Below are 17,240 nucleotides of genomic sequence, written 5' to 3' on the forward strand. Positions count from 1 at the left end.
TCCCCACTGCTGAAAGAGACCTTGCGCCACTTCGGAGTTCAGACGCCATTAGTGATCCATCATGCACCGGCGGCTGAGTTCGTCTGCTCTGGCGTTCAGAGAGCCCACCAGATGTTGAACCACTAGGGTGACGCCCTGGTGTTCCAGCCACGTCCAGAGGCGCAGAGCCTCCTGACAAAGGGTCCACGACCCCACCCCGCCCTGTTTGTTGCAATACCACATGGCGGTGGTGTTGTCCGTGAACACCTGCACAACACTTCCCCTGACAGAGGGAAGGAAGGCTTTCAGTGCAAGTCGGATCGCTCTCAAATCCAACAGGTTGATGTGGAGACGAGACTCCGCCGGAGACCAGAGGCCTCTGATCTCCGCCTCTCCCATATGGCCACCCCATCCCAGGAGGGACGCATCCGTCACTACGACATGCTCCGGTTGGGGAAGAGAGAGGCTCTTGCCCTTGACCCAATCACGGTGCGTGAGCCACCACTGCAACTGCTGTGCAGTGCCCTCCGAGATCAAGACATGGTCGGACAGGTTGCCGTGATGCTGGGCCCACTGAAACTTCAGGTCCCACTGCAGAGCCCGCATGCGCCTCCTGGCGTGATGCACTAGTAGGATGCAGGAGGCCATCAGCCCCAGAAGCCGCAACACTAGCCTGACCGAAACCCAGGATAGAGGCCGAAAGATGGGAATCAGGGCCTGTATATCCCAGACCCGCTGTTCCGGCGGATAGACCCGGAACTGCGACGAATCGAGAACCGCTCCGATGAAGAGGAGCTTCTGAGAGGGACTCAAGAGTGACTTCGGCACGTTGATGGAAAATCCCAGCAAATGCAGGAGATCCGCCGTAGTCTGGAGGTGGGAGACGACTGTCTGGGGCGTGCCCGCCTTCAACAACCAGTCGTCGAGATAGGGGGAAGACTGGAACCCCTGATCTGCGCAGATGAGCTGCGACCACCGCCATCACTTTCGTGAACACCCGAGGGGCACTGGTGAGGCCGAAGGGGAGCCCGGTAAACTGAAAGTGCTCTTGGCCCACCGTGAACCGCAGGTAACGCCGGTGGGCCGGCAGGACGGGGATGTGGAAATATGCGTCCTGCAAGTCCAACGCTACCATCCAGTCTCCAGGGTCTAGGGCAGCTAGAACCTGAGCCAAAGTTAACATCTTGAACCTTTCCTTCCGGAGGAAGGCATTGACGTTCTGGAGGTCCAAGATAGGGCGTAGGCCCCCTTTGCCCTTCTTGGGAACCAGAAAGTAGTGGGAATAACAACCACGACCTACTTCTGGGCTCGGAACACGCTCGACGGCCCCCTTGGCCAAGAGGGCCGAAACTTCCTCGTGGAGAAGATTCAAATGATCCCCCGAGATACGGTGGTGCTGCGGTGGCATGGCTGGAGGGGTCGTCTCGAAGGGGAGGGAGTAGCCCCTTCGGACGATTTGCAGCACCCACCTGTCGGATGTGATGGACCGCCAGTGGAGCAGGTGATGGCGAACTCTGCCTCCCACTGGCGATGAATGGGCCTGAAAGCTCGGACTAGGAAGGCTTTGAGGCGGATGCTGCCGGGGTGGATGTGGGCTGACCTAGTCGTCCTCCAGAACCGCCTCAGCGGAAACCACGTCCGCGCGCAGGTTGGTTCTGCGGCTGGTGGCTAGGCGTACGTGAAGAGGCACCCCTTCCTTGGCCACGAAAGGGGCGAAAAGCGGAAGTTTGCGATCGCGGGGCCGAGAGGCCCAAGGACTTGGCCGTAGCCCGGGAGTCCTTAAAGCGATTCAACGCACTGTCCGCTTTCTCGCCGAAAAGGCGAGTGCCATCAAAGGGCGTGTCCATGAGGGTGCTCTGGACATCGCCCGAAAAGGACGTGGACCGCAGCCAGGCGTGACGTCTAAGCGCCACCGAGGTAGAAATCAACCTACCCAGCGAGTCCGTAGTGTCAAGCCCACATCCGATAGCATGTCGCGCTGCATCCCTCCCATCGGCCAGAGCCTGGGTAAGTCGTGTCTGGACCTCCTCCGAACACAGGGGCAGCACGTCCTCCACCGTATCCCACAGAGTGTGGGAATAACGGTCCAAGAGGCAGGCGGTGTTCAAAGACCGCAGGCCCAAACTAAGGGAGGAGAACAGCTTTTTGCCAAACTGTTCCAGCCTCTTGGAATCCCGGTCCGGCGGAGCGGTCGGGAAGGAGGATTGGGAGGTAGAGGCCTGGATAACCAGACTCTCGGGGGTAGGGTGTTGGGACAGAAAACTGGGGTCGCCCGGAGCAGGGCGGTGGCGCCTGGCGACGTTCCTGTCCACAGGAGGAACTGTGGAGTGCTTGGACCAGGTGCCCTGCAGAACGTCAGTGAGGGCCTCATTGAATGGCAGCAGAGGCTCAGTGGAGCTTGCTGCAGACTGAAGCACCTCAGTGAGGACGTTCGTCCTCACAGCCACGGCAGGTAGCTCGAGCCCAAGGGCTGCAGCCGCCTTGCGCAGCACCACAGAGAAAGCAGCACCCTCCTCCGAAGCCACAGTCAGAGGAGAGATTAATCCAGTGTCTGGAGAGGTATCCAGGCCACTGGCCTCCCCCAGTTGATCTGCCCAGTCCTGTGACAGTTGAGCCTGAACGGCCATAGGATCCTCGGATCCCTCCCAGTTGTCCCCATCATCCGATTCCTGGTATGCAGGAGGAAGGATCGGAGCCGGGCGATAGACAAAATGTGTCTCCAGCAGCGCCGAACGCGGCGTCGATCGACGCCGTATCGGCGCCGGGTCCGGACCGGGGCTGAACCGGGGCTCGACGCCGAGCGGAGTCGGCATCGGAGGTGGTACCGGTGTCGACGCCGGCGGAGGAGGCGTGACGAGGTCGACCGGTGTCGGTGGGGACTCAGGAACGGGTCCCTCGGGCGCTTGCGGCGTCGAGGCCGGAGCCGTCAACGGCGCCGGAGCCGCCGGCAGGCAAGGTTGCCCAGTCGGGTCTGCGGGGCCCGAAGGCGCGCCAACGGGCGTCGACGGCGGAGCCAGGCTCCTCATGGCCGAGAGGAAGGCACTGACTTCCGCCGGCGTTGCGTCAGTCCCAGGGACCGGTGGGTATGGGGACTTGCGCGGCGCCTGCGGCTCCGCCAGAGCCGCGGGGGTGGAACCACCCTGACCCTCGGCCGAGTCACGCGACCGGCAAGGGGGGTCCGAAGAGCGGTGTCGCCTCTTGGACTTCTTGGAGTGCTTCGACTTTCCCGAAGACTTGGATCCCGACGACCGATGATGACGTCGGCTGCGGCTCCGCGACCAATCCTTGGACCTCCTCCTGGACTGCGATCGAGAGGGGCGCGGAGCCGAGTGGCGAATCTTCGAGGTCAGGGCCTTGCAGTCCGAACACGACTCCGCGTCGTGGTCGAGGCCCAAGCAGTAAAGGCACCGGCGGTGATGGTCCGTAACCGACATCAAGCGGCTACAGTCAGCACAGGCTTTAAAACCAGGCATCCTACCGGCACCGGAGTCGAGACAAGATCAAAAAGGATCGAAAAAGTTAGTCAAAAAATGACTAAAGGGGTAGCTCTCCCGGATCTGCGCTTACTGGCGCGGAAAAAAGAAGAACTGACGTCAGCGCGCGAGGGCGGCGTCTAAGTACTCAGACGACGTCATTCCGGCGCACGACGCCGACGACGGACGCGGAGCCGCAGACGCCTAGCGACGCGCAAGGGGTATTGATGACGAAAAATCTTCCGGATCCAGCTTGACGCCTGGGGATATTCTAAGGTGAGGAATCTAACTAACGTGTTTTTCAGCTATTTGAATATTACAGCTTGCATACTGCTGATCCTGAAAGGGTTGGGGGTAGGCTAAAGCTTTAGAAGTGTCTATTGTAGCACCTAGGTATAGTGTGTTGGAAGGTTGGAGGTGGGATTTGGTGAGATTCACCGTGAATCCCAAGTTGTGACGCAGCTGGATTGTTGTGTGTGTTGCACACAGCTGCTGTGCGACTTGGCTTTTATGAGCCAGTCGTCCAGATAAGGGAACACGTGAATGTGTTTTCTTCGTAAGTGAGCTGCCACTACTGAGGCACTTGGTGAAGACTGTGGGTGCTGTAGTCACTCCGAACGGAAGGACTTTGAATTGATCATGTTGACCATCCACCACGAACCTGAGATTTCCTGTGAGTGGGGTGAATGGGAATATGAAAGTAGGTGTCCTTTAGATCTAGAGTGAAGAGAAAGTCCCCTTGTTGAAGCAGTGGGAGCCCCTGTTGGAGACTGACCATGTGGTAGTGGTCTGACTGAACGTAGAGGTTTAACGGTCTGAGGTCCAGTATTGGCCTGAGAGAGGCATCCTTTTTTGGGGATTAGAAAATAGAGGGAGTAAACCCCTGTGCCTTGATGAGGCAAGGGGACGGGTTCTATTGAATGTTTTTGTAATAGAGAGAACCTCTTGTTTCAGAAGAGTCATATGTTCTGAAGTCATTGGACGTTGTCTTTGAGGGATATTTTGGGGTGTAGAGGAGAGTTTCAGGCAATAACCATACTGGATAATTTGTCTAACCCACTTGTCTGTTGTGATACAGTTCCTACCTGTCTGGAATTCTAAGAGGCGTCCCCCGACAGGAGTGGGATGATCGGGGGAAGTGAAGGGAAGTCATTGCTTGGTGGGAGGGGAGTTGCGGGTATTGTTACCGTGACGTCTTCCCTTACCATTGTTGCCTCTGTATCCTCCACAAAAGTATCCTCTGGAGGAATTGTTTTGATTGGGGCTCTTATAGGAAGAAGAGGGATGCTCAGAGTCAATAGTTTGAGCCAGCCCTGTAAATGGAGCCACAAAATGAACCTCTAAGGGTTTGCAAGGTCTCCATGGCCTTGGAAGTCTCCGTATCTTATCTTTTCTAAAGATGTATCTACTGTGGGCCCAAAAAGATGCTCTTGGTCAAAGGGCCGATTAAGAATAGCAGACTGCACTTCCTGTTTGAATCCGGAGATTCGGGGCCAAGCGTGCCTGCATAAAACGCTGGTATTAATAGCACGAGAGGCAGTATCTGCTGCATCAAGAGCACATTTGATGGACGTATTTGTTACTAAATTTCCCTCCTGTATAAGGTCATTAGCTTCCTCTTTAAATTGGTCAGGAAGATGTTGCATTAGCTTTTCAAGCTCATCATAGTAAGCTCTGTCATATCTGGCCAACAAAGCTTGAGCATTGGCAATCCACCAATGATTTGCAGCTTGCGATGCAATGCGTTTTCCAGATGCGTCTATAAGTGTGGATTTCTTATCAGGAGGAGGGGTGTCGCCTGTGCTTTGTGAATTTCCTCGAGTGCATTGGACACTACAAGAGGATCTAAAGGGACCTGACCTTTAATGTACACTGGGTCATTGGGAGCTGCCTTTTATTTTTTGTTTATTCTGGTGTTAAGAATCCTGGCTCTGACGGGGCCCTTAAAAACTTCTGGTGCATGTTTTAACATGCCTTTTAACATTGGCAGGGTGTGTGTGGACTTGTGTGGGTGTAAATGTTTCTAGTAAAAAGTCTTCCTCTAAAGCATCAGAGTGTAACTGCACCCCGTGGTACTGAGCAGCTCTATTAATGAGTTGCGCAAACCCAATATTGTCATCTGGTGGTGATGGCCTAGAGGGATACATGTCCGGGTCATTGTGTGTGTTGGGATCTGTGTTGTAATCATCCCAAGGATCTGGATTGTGTGGAATGGTTTCTGCGTCATAATCTTTATCTAGATTTCCATTCCCACCCTCATCACTATAGTACTCTTCATTATCCTGTGGTTGAGGCGAAAATGTATGTTGTGGGGAGTGTGCTGGAAAAATTAGCAGGTTTGGATCAGCTGGAGAAGGGGAGAGAGGTGGAGTAGTGTTAGTGCCCATCTCCTTTCGCTTCATGGGTATTTTAGGGTCTTCTGAAGTGTTCAATTTTCTCTTTTTAGGAGGCTTGGCGACAACTTTGCCAGTCTCTGGGTCAACGTAGAGTCTTTTGTTTTGAATCCGAAAAACTGTTAGAAGTTGTTGTGCGGGTACAATGTCTTTGGTCGGTGCCGAAGACTTGGGGTCATAATGTTTAACCCGTGTCTCTGAAGCTTTCTGTGGTGTCTTGGACTCCTTAGCTTTTGGTATAGGAGTTTGTGGCTCAAGAGTGTTTTTTCGGCTCCGAAGTTTTGTTCGGCTTCGAAGATTTTTTCGGTTCCGTATGCTTGTCCTTGATTTGTTTCGACGCCGAGGGCTTCGGCGTCGACATGGTTTTCAGGGCCGATGAAGAAGGGCTTGGCACCTCCTTGGTTTTGGACTTCGGTGCTAAAGGTGATTTTTGGGCAAAAAGAACTATTGATGGACAGAATGCAGAACAGTGTCATACATTCACCCCAGTACAGAGATCTGGGCCTAAATCCATCGTTTTTTGCTCACCATGCCTTTCCAGTTTCAACCCAGCCATATGCAAATCAGTCTTGACCCTGTGCCTCAAGGGAACAGTCCAGCCGAACTGCCAAGCCAGGTCTTCCCAGGACTGGAAACAAGCATCCTAGGACCGGTTTCAGGGTTTCACCCCTCTTCAGCCAGGATAGCTTGATTCCAGTGGCATGGAGAGCACGGGACTCACGTCTGAGCATACCCGTCCCATTTGGGGTGACAAATGCAAAAAGAACTATTGATGGACAGAATGCAGAACAATTTTTGTGCACCAGAATGGGGTTTGCTCGATCCCGAGCCGGAAGGCTTTTCCTTTTGTTTAATTGCTGGACCCGAGGGCGGGGCAACTGAAATGTTTTGCTGGTGTCGACCTGAACCAGAGGGCGAAGGTGTTACGGGAGCCTTTGGTTTGGTTGGAGAGGGGTTTTAGTACTCACAAACCGCTGAGCCAGGGTGACTGCCTGGTCTTTGATCTCTCCATCAGCTTGTTGTTCCTACTGGAGATTGGGATCTGCTCCAAACATGTCTGTAATAGAGCTGCTTCCGCAAGACATTTTGTGACGTCGAGCCAGATGGTCACGTATGGTTTTCTTCCACCTGAAAGATGAACAGGCCTCGCAGTGCTCGTCTTCATGCTCTGGGGAGAGGCAGAGGTTACAAACCTCATGCAAGTCTGTGTGTGGGAACTTAGCACCACACCCGGGGCATTTTTTTTTTTAAAGGAGTCCTATCCATTGTCTGCTGGCGTGGTCGACGTGGATAGGCCCAACAGTATGCATCAAGGTTCGAGGTAGAGGATTTTATATATTTTGAAGATGCACGTTGAAGAGGAACCGCGATCTAGACAATATCGTCGAGAGGGACTGCGCGAAGGGGGTTCGAAAACGACACCGGAGCGGAGCAAATCACATCCGAACCAGATGGCGGAAAAAAACAATCTGGAGATGGAGTCGATGCCTATGAGCACTATCATCCTAAGGAGGAGTCACCTACCTTGTGACTACAAAGACTTGTTCCAAGAAAAAAAAACAGAGTGCAAACATCAGAGCCCAACACCAGATGGCGATCTATGCACAAGTATATGATCTACAGCTCATATGCCTCTAACACCTTTGACACCCCCCATCCCCTTCTCTGCCCACGCTTGACAGAGAACCCCAAAACTTTCCATGTGCAAAAAGAATCGCCGTCACACTTTTTTGGGGGAAAATTTCATGAAGATTCAAACTGTGGCAAAGTCACACACACACACACAGCCTGTCTATATCCCAAGAGTTCTGTATACAGCTCATTAGTTTCTATTTTGTAGGACAGTCAATACTGAACAGCATTTTTGGAAGATAAGACCATTTGGATTTGAACGCAAGCTTCTTATGATTCGATTTCAAACTTGTCTGCAGGTGGAGTGTAACACCCTAGAAAACATTCTAGTTTCAACTCACCAATAATTTAGATTACGGAAGAGCACAGGAAACCAAACTCTTCCTCTGACTTCCCTCTGTTGAAGTTCCCCTGCACAGTTAATAGGTCCTGTATGCACATTAAACAACTCATGGTGATATTAAGAGTATGCATCAAATACTATATGAAAGGCATCACATCACCATCAGTGAGCATTCCAACAATTATAAATAAGTGAGATGTTTAACAGTTTCTATATAACAATTACCAATATCTTTCACACTGATTGACCAACACTTTTTAAAATTTCTTCTGACGCAAGGAAGCAGAGACTATCGATCAAAATGGAAACTGTAAAATTGATTTCACTAAGACAGTCATGACTGTGGTCAAACCTTTTTTCCCTAGATCAGCCCTATGCTGAACTAGAGTCCAAATAAAGTAAGCTTCAGACGAAGACCATTCTGAATGGACTTAGTGTTTTTCTGGAGTCCAAACAAGTGATCTGACACCACAGAGGCCAGCCAGACCTCAGACCTGCATCCACTATGTTATGTTAAATAGTTTGTAGAGCGCGTGAATCACCCCCGTGGGGGTCTCTCAGCGCTGGCAAAACTGTGCAAGAATGTAAAAGAGATGTCACTCCGTGAACATGGTGGTTTTCAGAATCTTCCTGAACCTGAGGTAGTCAGAGCATTGTCTGAGCGAGAGGGGGAGCTGATTCCAGACTAGCGGGGCTTGATAGGAAAAGGATCTACTTCCCATCCGTGCTTTCTTTATCCTAGGAATAAGTAGCAAAGAGTTAGAGCATGATCTCAGTTCACGGTTAAGGATGTATTGGTGGAGCCTTTCAGCAAGATACATCGGTCCGGGCCCCATAAAGCTTTGTGTGTCAAGCAACAGAGCTTAAACAGGACTCGTTTCCTCACCGGCAACCAGTGCAAGCGTTGCAGCAGCGGAAGAGAAGCTGATCTAAATGGTGCGTTGGTGACCAGTCGTGCAGCGGTGTTTTGCACCACCTGCAAGCGGCTGAGGACAGATTCATTAGTGGCGACCAGAAGAGCATTGCAGTAGTCTATTTTACTCAGCACAAGAGCTTGAACAAGCATCTTGCGGAAAGAATCCGGGAGGTAGGGAAGAGCTTTTCTCAGGAGGCTCAGAGTGTAGAAGCATGCACTGACTATATGAGATACATGGTCGTTCATAGTCATAGCCTGATCGAAGCGAACACCGAGGTTCTTTACTGTTAGTTTAGGCTGGGGAGCGGGGCCCAAATCAGTTGGCCACCAGAAAGGTGACCACATAATGGGGGCATCTCCATAGAGAATGATCTCTGTTTTGCTGGCATTCAGCTGAAGATAGTTGCCACTCATCCACTCCGAAATAGCTAGCATACCCAGGGAGAAGGTTGATTGAGCTGTCGGTGAGGATTTATCAAAAGGGAAGATAAGTTGGGTATCATCAGCATAAGATACGGGGATGAACCCAAGAGATCTTAGAAGGGAGGCAAGGGGGGCCACATAGATATTAAATAACGTTGGACTCAGACAGGAGCCCTGTGGCACGCCCTTGTTCAGACTTTCGGTGGTGGAGCGGAAAGGGCCTAGGTTGAGGGTTTGTGTGCGTTCGGAGAGGAAGCTAGTTACCCAACTCATTGCCATTCCCCCTAGTCCAGTCGCTTTTAATCTTCCGAGCAGGGTCAGATGGTCCACCGTATCGAAAGCTGCGGAGAGATCTAACAGGACTAGGATGGCAGATTGTCCCTGATCGAGAGTCCGTCTCATGCAGTCAGTAACCGCTACCAGAGCGGTCTCGGTACTATAGTTTGCACGGAACCCTGATTGGGACGGGTCCAGGTAACCAGTTGCCTCGATATGGTTTTAAAGATGTTTATTCACGTGTTTCTCTAGGACCTTGCTCAGGTAAGGGAGGAGGAAGATAGGGCGCAGGTTGGAAAGGTCATCCATGGGAAGTTTTTTATTTTTACGCAAAGGGATAGGCTGTGCTGCTTTCCAAGCAGGGGTAACCTGCCCCTTTCTTAAGGAGGAGTTAAGAAGTGAGCTGACGGAGTCTGCAAGTACGTGTGCTACAGAAGCTGATATTTTTGCAGGCATAACATCTAGGGGGGAGCCGGATTTAACATTGCACATTAGTGCAATGGTCTTGTCCCGTAAGAGGGGAGGAAAGGCCAACAGAGTTGTATGGTTGGCAGCAGGAGGATTACCAGTGTCAACAGATCCCGGTGTAAGGGGGGTTTTAGAAAATTTGTCAGAGGTTATCGATTTTTTGAATGAAAAAAGAACTGATTTCATTACAAAGAGGCTGGGAATAATTATTGTCCAAATCACAAGCTTTAGGGCAAATAAAATCTTGCGAAATTTGGTGGAGAATTTTAGGAGCATTGCCTGCCTGACTTAGCTGAGAGGCTATGTATGATTTGCGAGCTTGTTTTATTTCATTATGGTAAAGGGTGCGGGCAGCTCTGTAGTTCACTTTGTCAGTGTCAAGGTGAGTACGACACCACCTTTTTTCAAGGTTTTTGCAGCGGCTTTTAGTTGTACGTAATTCGGGAGTAAACCAGACAGCCAAATAGCTCCTGGGAGCTTTAGTGCAAGTCTTTACCGGGGCAATAGAGTTAATGGTTGCTAAAACAGAAGCGTTAAAGAGAGCAAGATTCTCTTCAATATTATTTGTTTGGGGGTACCTCGGGGGTATGAAAGCTGATGAAAAGCATTCAGGATGGATTTTATACCATTGTCTATAGGAAAGTTGAGTGTTTGCTGCCGATAAGGTGGACTTGTGCGGGCATTGCACATGGAAGTTAATAAACGCATGATCTGTCCAGCACATTGGGCGGGGAGCCCTGCAGGTAAGCCGATCAGTGTTGGAGAATATTAGGTCGATAGTATGCCCTGCCGTGTGTTTAGGACCGTCATTCTTTTTGGTGAAGTGCAATGTAGATAGGTCGGAGATAAAGGCGGATATTTCCGGAAGTGAAAGGTTTTCGCTGTGTATGTTAAAATCTCCCAGTAATAGGAAGTTCTTGGAGGCAATCACATGAGGGGCTATTATTTCCATTAGTTGTGAGGAAAAATCCTTCACAGGGCCCGGGGGACGATAGACCAGAGCCCCTTTCCATGAGTCAAGAGTGACCATTTCCATTTGGAAAATCAAGATTTCAATTTGAGCGTTAGCACGTTGGTCTAGCATGGTAATTTGTGCCCGCTCATATGGATTATGGCAACTCCCCCACCGGTTTTCAGCTGTCTGTCAAGCCGCAGAATCTTGTAACCGTTGGGAATGGCGATCTTGATATCAGGGCCGCTAGAGGGCTTCAGCCAGGTCTCAGTTAGGAAACCCACGTCAGGTAAATCAGTATTTAATAGGTCCCAGATCTCTAAGGCATGTTTTGGGAGGGATCTCACGTTCCCTAAAAAACCCTTCCAGAAATTGCACTGGGTAGTCTTAGTTTTAAGAGTAGGAGACTGGCTATGACTAATGATTTTAGTATCTAAAGAGATGAGGGGCGCAGTGTCAGCATTTTGTGGGTTTTCAGCTTCCAGGCGACTATGGAATCTACATAATATACAGGGGATATGCCCTTCCAAAGAGTGTAGTCCCGCATTGGGACATATTAGGCTAGCCATGGGGCTTTTAGTTCGAATAAGCCTGAGAGCAGCCCCACTATAGGAAAGCTTAGACTTACGGAAAAAGGAAGTGAAACCGGCATAATCCCTGGCGCCTAGCGGTGTCCTGGCGCGGACGGGTGCAGACGGGCTTGCCTTTGGCGCGCCCGCTGCGCGCGCGCGCTTGCGCCATGGCCCTCTCAATAGCGTGTGGGAAGCAGACGCTAGACTGCTCCCCACGTTACCTCCAAGATGGCGGGCGGGCAAGGATCGAAAGGCACAGTGCAAAAAGCGCTTTGAAGAGGAACAAGCAATAAGGTCAGCCTCCGTGTGTAGCAGATTAATTTAAAATAAGATGGCAGTAGGTTTGATTTTAAAAGCAATCAGGGGAAGGCACTTGTAAAATACACGATAAAAAAACGGCAGATAAAAGCCACCTGTAACAATAGTGACAGCACTCCGACACCTCGCACAGCGCAGCAGCCTCGATCTCCCGGCTCAAGCCTCAGGAGAGGTCGACTATATCCAACTGAAGCTGAACCTGCTGCACCATAATGACTAAAAAAGGTTTTAACAACCAGGACCATCATAGAACATGCGGAAACGTAATGGAAATCTTTGAGCACGGAAGGTTATAATCTTAAGGCACCGCTTGCCAACCAGAAGGCTGCAATGAGGCCATAGTACGGTTTGCATTATCTAATGCCACCTTAAACCTCTCCTCTATTGAGGATAATGGAGTAGCAGGCTTCCTTACCGACTACACTGACAGGACGATCCACCTTTGCCCCTTTCAATTTGCCCATACATTTTTAGCCCGGAATCCATCTATAGCTTGTTCAATTAGACAATGTATGTCAATGCATTGATCACCTAAGGGAACAGACAAACCTTAACTTATGCAAAAACTAGCATGTGAAAGAAGACAATACCATCCTCCAATCACCTTGCAAGAATGCATAACTGAACGCCCAAACCATCGCTGCTAAAAAATAGAATTGTATGCACTGACATAGCTAACACATGTAACTAAGCTGCCTCACTTGTAACAAGTTATTTCCAAATAAAACCATTACATACTATTTTACTGTACAACAATTTCATCTCGTCATCCAACTGAACTACAATCAAAATGGTTAGTCTTTTTAGGGGTTTATACCACAGCACATCTGCTAGACTGAACACACCCATTATGTACATTTCAGGATAGATGTTTTTGTGACAACCAAAATTTCTTCACACTGAAGTCTTAATGGCAATTAGTAGGACAAGGCATGCAGACTTTGAGGCTTGAATGCACATGGAACACAACTGCAATATCTTGGGAAAAATGAAAGAACATGCAAGGCGCAAGCAAGAAAGGGATTTTCCCCCAACAGTTCCTAGACACCTATTCCGAACATCCCCAGTTCTGCATCAATAGAGACATCAGAGAAGGTTGCACAGTAGTAAAGTTCAAAGTTTAGAAGCTCTTCACCTTGGATGTCCCTTTCAAGGAGCAGTACAGTCCTGATCGTCGTAGACACACAAACATCTTTTTCCATGATTTTCTTCCCAGATCTTTCACATGTAAAAAACCCTGTATTTCGGGGCAGCTGCTGGTGTTCAGGAAGCTCTGTTGAGAAAAACCAAAACTATTAGGTTCATAAAACAACAAGACTCAAGCATTTGTGTGCAGTCTTGCACATAACTACCAACAACAGCACTCTAAATCTGATTGTGCTGAAACACAATCAGATATGGGACAGTGTTTGCCAAAATGTTACCAAGATACAGTACACGTAGCTAAGAAAATGTGGTCATTTTAAGTATATATATATATATATATATATATATATTTTTTTTTTTAAGTGCACCTAGCATTTAATTCAGCCCTGGCACTGAAAGTTGCTGCTTGGTTCCCAACCACACTGTACCAGCGTAAGAGGCCACAAATAGGAACCCCAATCTAGAGGAGGTTTACCCAGGCCGACACAGTTAAGAGTTCGCTAAAAAGGAAACAAGGTTGGACTTATGCGGAACCCTGCTGAACCCCAAACTCAAACTGGCGCTTTGTGATGAAAACACCCTGTGCTATCACCTGAAAAAAGAGATCTTTTAGAAGGAGGTGAACCAAGACACAGCCTTACACCTACCCTTGGTTTCACTGAGTTTATCCAGAATTACCTCAAGGGCAATGGTATCTAAAGCTGCACTTGGGTCGAACAGGATTAGAGCAGCTGAGCCTCCTTTCTCCACCAACTGCTTAAGCTCTTCCGCCATCTTAAGCAAATCAGTCTCAGTGCTATAAAACTGCCTAAAACCAGTCAATGAATCATCAAGCAATTGGTGCTCTTCAAGAAGCTGCACCAATAAATGAAAATAAATAAAATGTACATGACAGTTAATCTGCCTCATTTGGTGTCTTTTCCAGGTCTTGTGAATTCTGATGCAGGCACCTTTAAGAAAGACCCAAAATATAGGTCTAAATTAAAATTGCATGCATGAATTATGGCAGTATCTGTTAGTGATGAGAACATGCTACACTAGTAAAAATAACAATAGTGCATATGTATGGTTGTAGCATGTTTGTTTGTTGTAGCCATGACCTTTACACTGAATTTCCTCTGGCCCAGTCTTGGGGGGTGGGGAGGGGGGCTCTGTTTGCGACCTCCTTTTAAGCTATATTCTGCATTCCATCACCTTTCCCAATATATCAAGGGGCAATGGTGTGGTACACTGTAGATGATTTCTGCCCTATGCCACCCCACTTTTCGCTCCCTTACACAACAGACAGGACAAATGCTGCAATCACTAGACATATGACAACTTATTGGTTTTCCCCAGCAGAACATAGACTCAAACTAAAAGGGAATTTGTTTCTGCACCTGTATTTACATTTTCTGCAGCACAAGGAATGGTGGACAAGGCGAAACCTGGTTATTTCACCATCACTAGTGCAAACATGGCACAGGTCAATGTACCCTGTCCTTCTCCCATATTGTTTTGATGGTTAAGTGAAACGAAGGAAGCACATACCAGCTCCGTTGTCATTTTTGCTATAGCAATGGCGACACCTAGGCAGATGTCAGTTGTACTGGTTCTTCTAGATGTTTTCACTGGAAAAGAATTAGAGGAGAAGCTAACAGCTGCTATCCAGGAGCAACTGTACAGGTGACCAGTTGACATCTGCATGATGCCAATGTTCGCTGGGAAGAACCACCTCCCTGCCATTTCTGCTACGGAGACTTAACACACCCAGACATGGCCACTGGCCAAAGACCGCAAGATTTTATGCAGAGAAGCACTAGGTACACAGGACCCTCCTACATTTAGGCATGGTCAGAAATTAGTATTAAATTAAAGGCAGAGTGGTAGTTCAGTTCTGAAGACCAGGAACACCAATGGATCGTGTGGCTGGGGCAATGCTACTTTGCCAAACATGGGGGCTGCTCTCTGCGGAGCTTCGCCACCACTAATTGGTATCCATCAGGGACACGAGGGTGTCAGGAATGATCCACTGCTTTGCTGTGAACCTCTGACTAACTGAAGTATACAAAAAGTGATCGACGTGATGCTTGAAGTAATCTCAGCCACTGGTAATTACTCAGGTGTGCATCCCAGTCTATCGCTATTTTGCACACCATGAAACCTCAGTTTGGACCTTGCTTGTATTCTGGTTCAGGTAGAACCTGCCATGGCAGTTCGGGCTGGACTGTTTCCGTGAGGAGCAGGGTCAAGGCGGATTTGCATATGGCCGGGTCCAGACTGAGGTGGCATGGTGGGGTAAAAACATTGGATTGGGCTGTAACCCGAGCAACTGACAGTGGCTGAGATTAAATCAAATCTTCCATCCAACACCTGGTTGTAGCAGTTGATGCCTGAAGTGCGATAGGTATACCCAGACGTGGACCACATGATCACTGTGCCACTGGAATTAAGCTACACCTGGCTAAAGAGCCCTTTTCAAGGGAAATCTCGTCCTAGGTTGCGTGTATTCCGGTTCATGGAGGACCTGGCTTGACAGTTCAGGATGCCTGTTCCCATGAGGAGCAGAGTTAACACCGATTTGCATACAGCTGGGTCCAAACTGAGGTGGCAAGGTGGACGACATGATTAATTGGGAGGCGGTTCTAGCAATTACCAGTGGCTGAGATTAATTCAAGCATTCCATCAAGCACCTAGTTGCAGTGAACCACCGACTGGCATGCAAGTGCCTGAGGAAGACCTGGCAGCTTGCAGCTACGTGTAGCACTGGAATCACTGCTGTTGGGGGGTTCAAGGCACAGACAGACCTTGGAACTGTGCACCCTCTGGGACAACACGGCGAGACAGGTGGCAAACCGCCTGCCTTTCAACTGCCCCCGCCTATCCAGGTGGTTGTCCTTGTTGTGACCAGGCCGGTGAGTGGGGAATGTATGTTGGTTTTTTGGAAAGGGGGCTGAGGTGTGAGCCGACCACTGAGACCTTGCAGCCATGGTCCACATATCGGCCCGACAGCCTGCCAGGGCCTCTGTTAAGTAACTGCTTGGGAGCTGGATATAAGCAGCGAGACACCACCTGACCTGATTGATACGAGAGGTAAAATCAATAAAAATGTATTAAAATAAAACAGTGGAACGTGTGGCAAAATAAAAGCAAGCAAGGGTGTAAGCAGACAAAATGGCTAGGAAAGAATGTCACAACGTAACCACACTCCTATATGCTGGGATGGGAACCAGCTTTGTTCGTTCTGTGGGGCTCATGGGAATTATAAGTGGGAGTTTAGACTCCTTGCACTAATGTTTTAGGGAGATTCCTACTAGCTCCATAGTTTACAAATCCCTTATACTGCAGGTGAGGGAAATGTAGTTCCTATAGTGGATTCAAATACTGGGCCTGTTGAAAGTTGGGAGAGAAAAGCAAGGCAAGTTGAAACCCACACCCCCCTTGAACTGTCTCCTATGTACTTGGTGCAGCAGAGGAGAGTAAACATGCCAGTTTCAGCAGCAAGTGTCCTGGACTTCAATGTAGAGACGAGAGCTGTTGTGTGCAATGTGTTAGTTATTAATTGCAAGAGGATTCATTCCATGGGTAAAAGGAAGTTTTCTGGAGTTATCAACTGTCACAAGACTTTGCTGTGTTAATATTGGTTTCATTGAGTTGCAGGAGTCAATGTTAGTCAAAGATGACAGTTAGTATGATGTCCTAGTAGCTCCCCTTACTTGTCAACCATTTAGGTTTCCGTAAATTTCGACAAACTCCATTTTGCCTGTTTATCCTACAGCAGATTAGAACTTTAAACCCATTATTGGGAAAATGCCACTTACAAAGCTGTTTTTAATGAGATCCTGGTAGATTTGCAAAATGTTCAGTTAGTTATAAAACAAACTGTCCATTTATAGCTATGTGAACTTTCAGAGAAGATTAGAGGCATAGCTCAGCATGGGGACCGAGAATCACAACACTATCAAATTTTAACATATGGTTGACACTGCAAATATGCCATATTTTAGAACGCAATGTATAGGTATTATTGTGATATGCTCCTGTGATGTAAAATTGCTGCCATGACTCGACTAACTCTACAAGTTAAAAAACTGCAATAAAATGTATTTTTTTTTTTTAAACACTATCAAAGTTTCCCTTGGCAAATGTTTATTTGCCTCCTTACTTTATGCGACTAATGTTTTATGCTGAGGTCTTTAGAGGTCAAACAAACCCAAAAGAACAGTCCTTTTTACACCTAACGTTTGGCAGCCTGTGCTATATGGAGCAGTAGGCTTTTCTACTCCTGCAGAGAATTCCAACACTAGGCACAAGCAAGCGAGGAGTGATTTAGTAAAAGTGTTCAGGATTCTTTGGTACCTACAAAAGAT

General features: G+C 48.8%; 1 protein-coding gene across 7 annotated transcripts in view; it reads right to left on the reverse strand.

The window, feature by feature from the left end:
* GRB10 (growth factor receptor bound protein 10) overlaps positions 1–17,240 on the reverse strand; it is a 642,351-nt gene that overhangs the window by 121,134 nt on the left and 503,977 nt on the right. For all 7 annotated transcript variants that reach the window (XM_085607304.1, XM_085607303.1, XM_085607300.1 and 4 more), the window contains one exon: positions 12,881–13,018. In XM_085607304.1, coding sequence (XP_085463430.1) covers positions 12,881–13,018 — 138 coding nt within the window. The remainder of the gene's footprint in view (positions 1–12,880; positions 13,019–17,240) is intronic.

This window comes from Triturus cristatus, chromosome 5_2, assembly GCF_964204655.1.
Source record: "Triturus cristatus chromosome 5_2, aTriCri1.1, whole genome shotgun sequence".
Taxonomy (NCBI): Eukaryota; Metazoa; Chordata; class Amphibia; order Caudata; family Salamandridae; genus Triturus; species Triturus cristatus.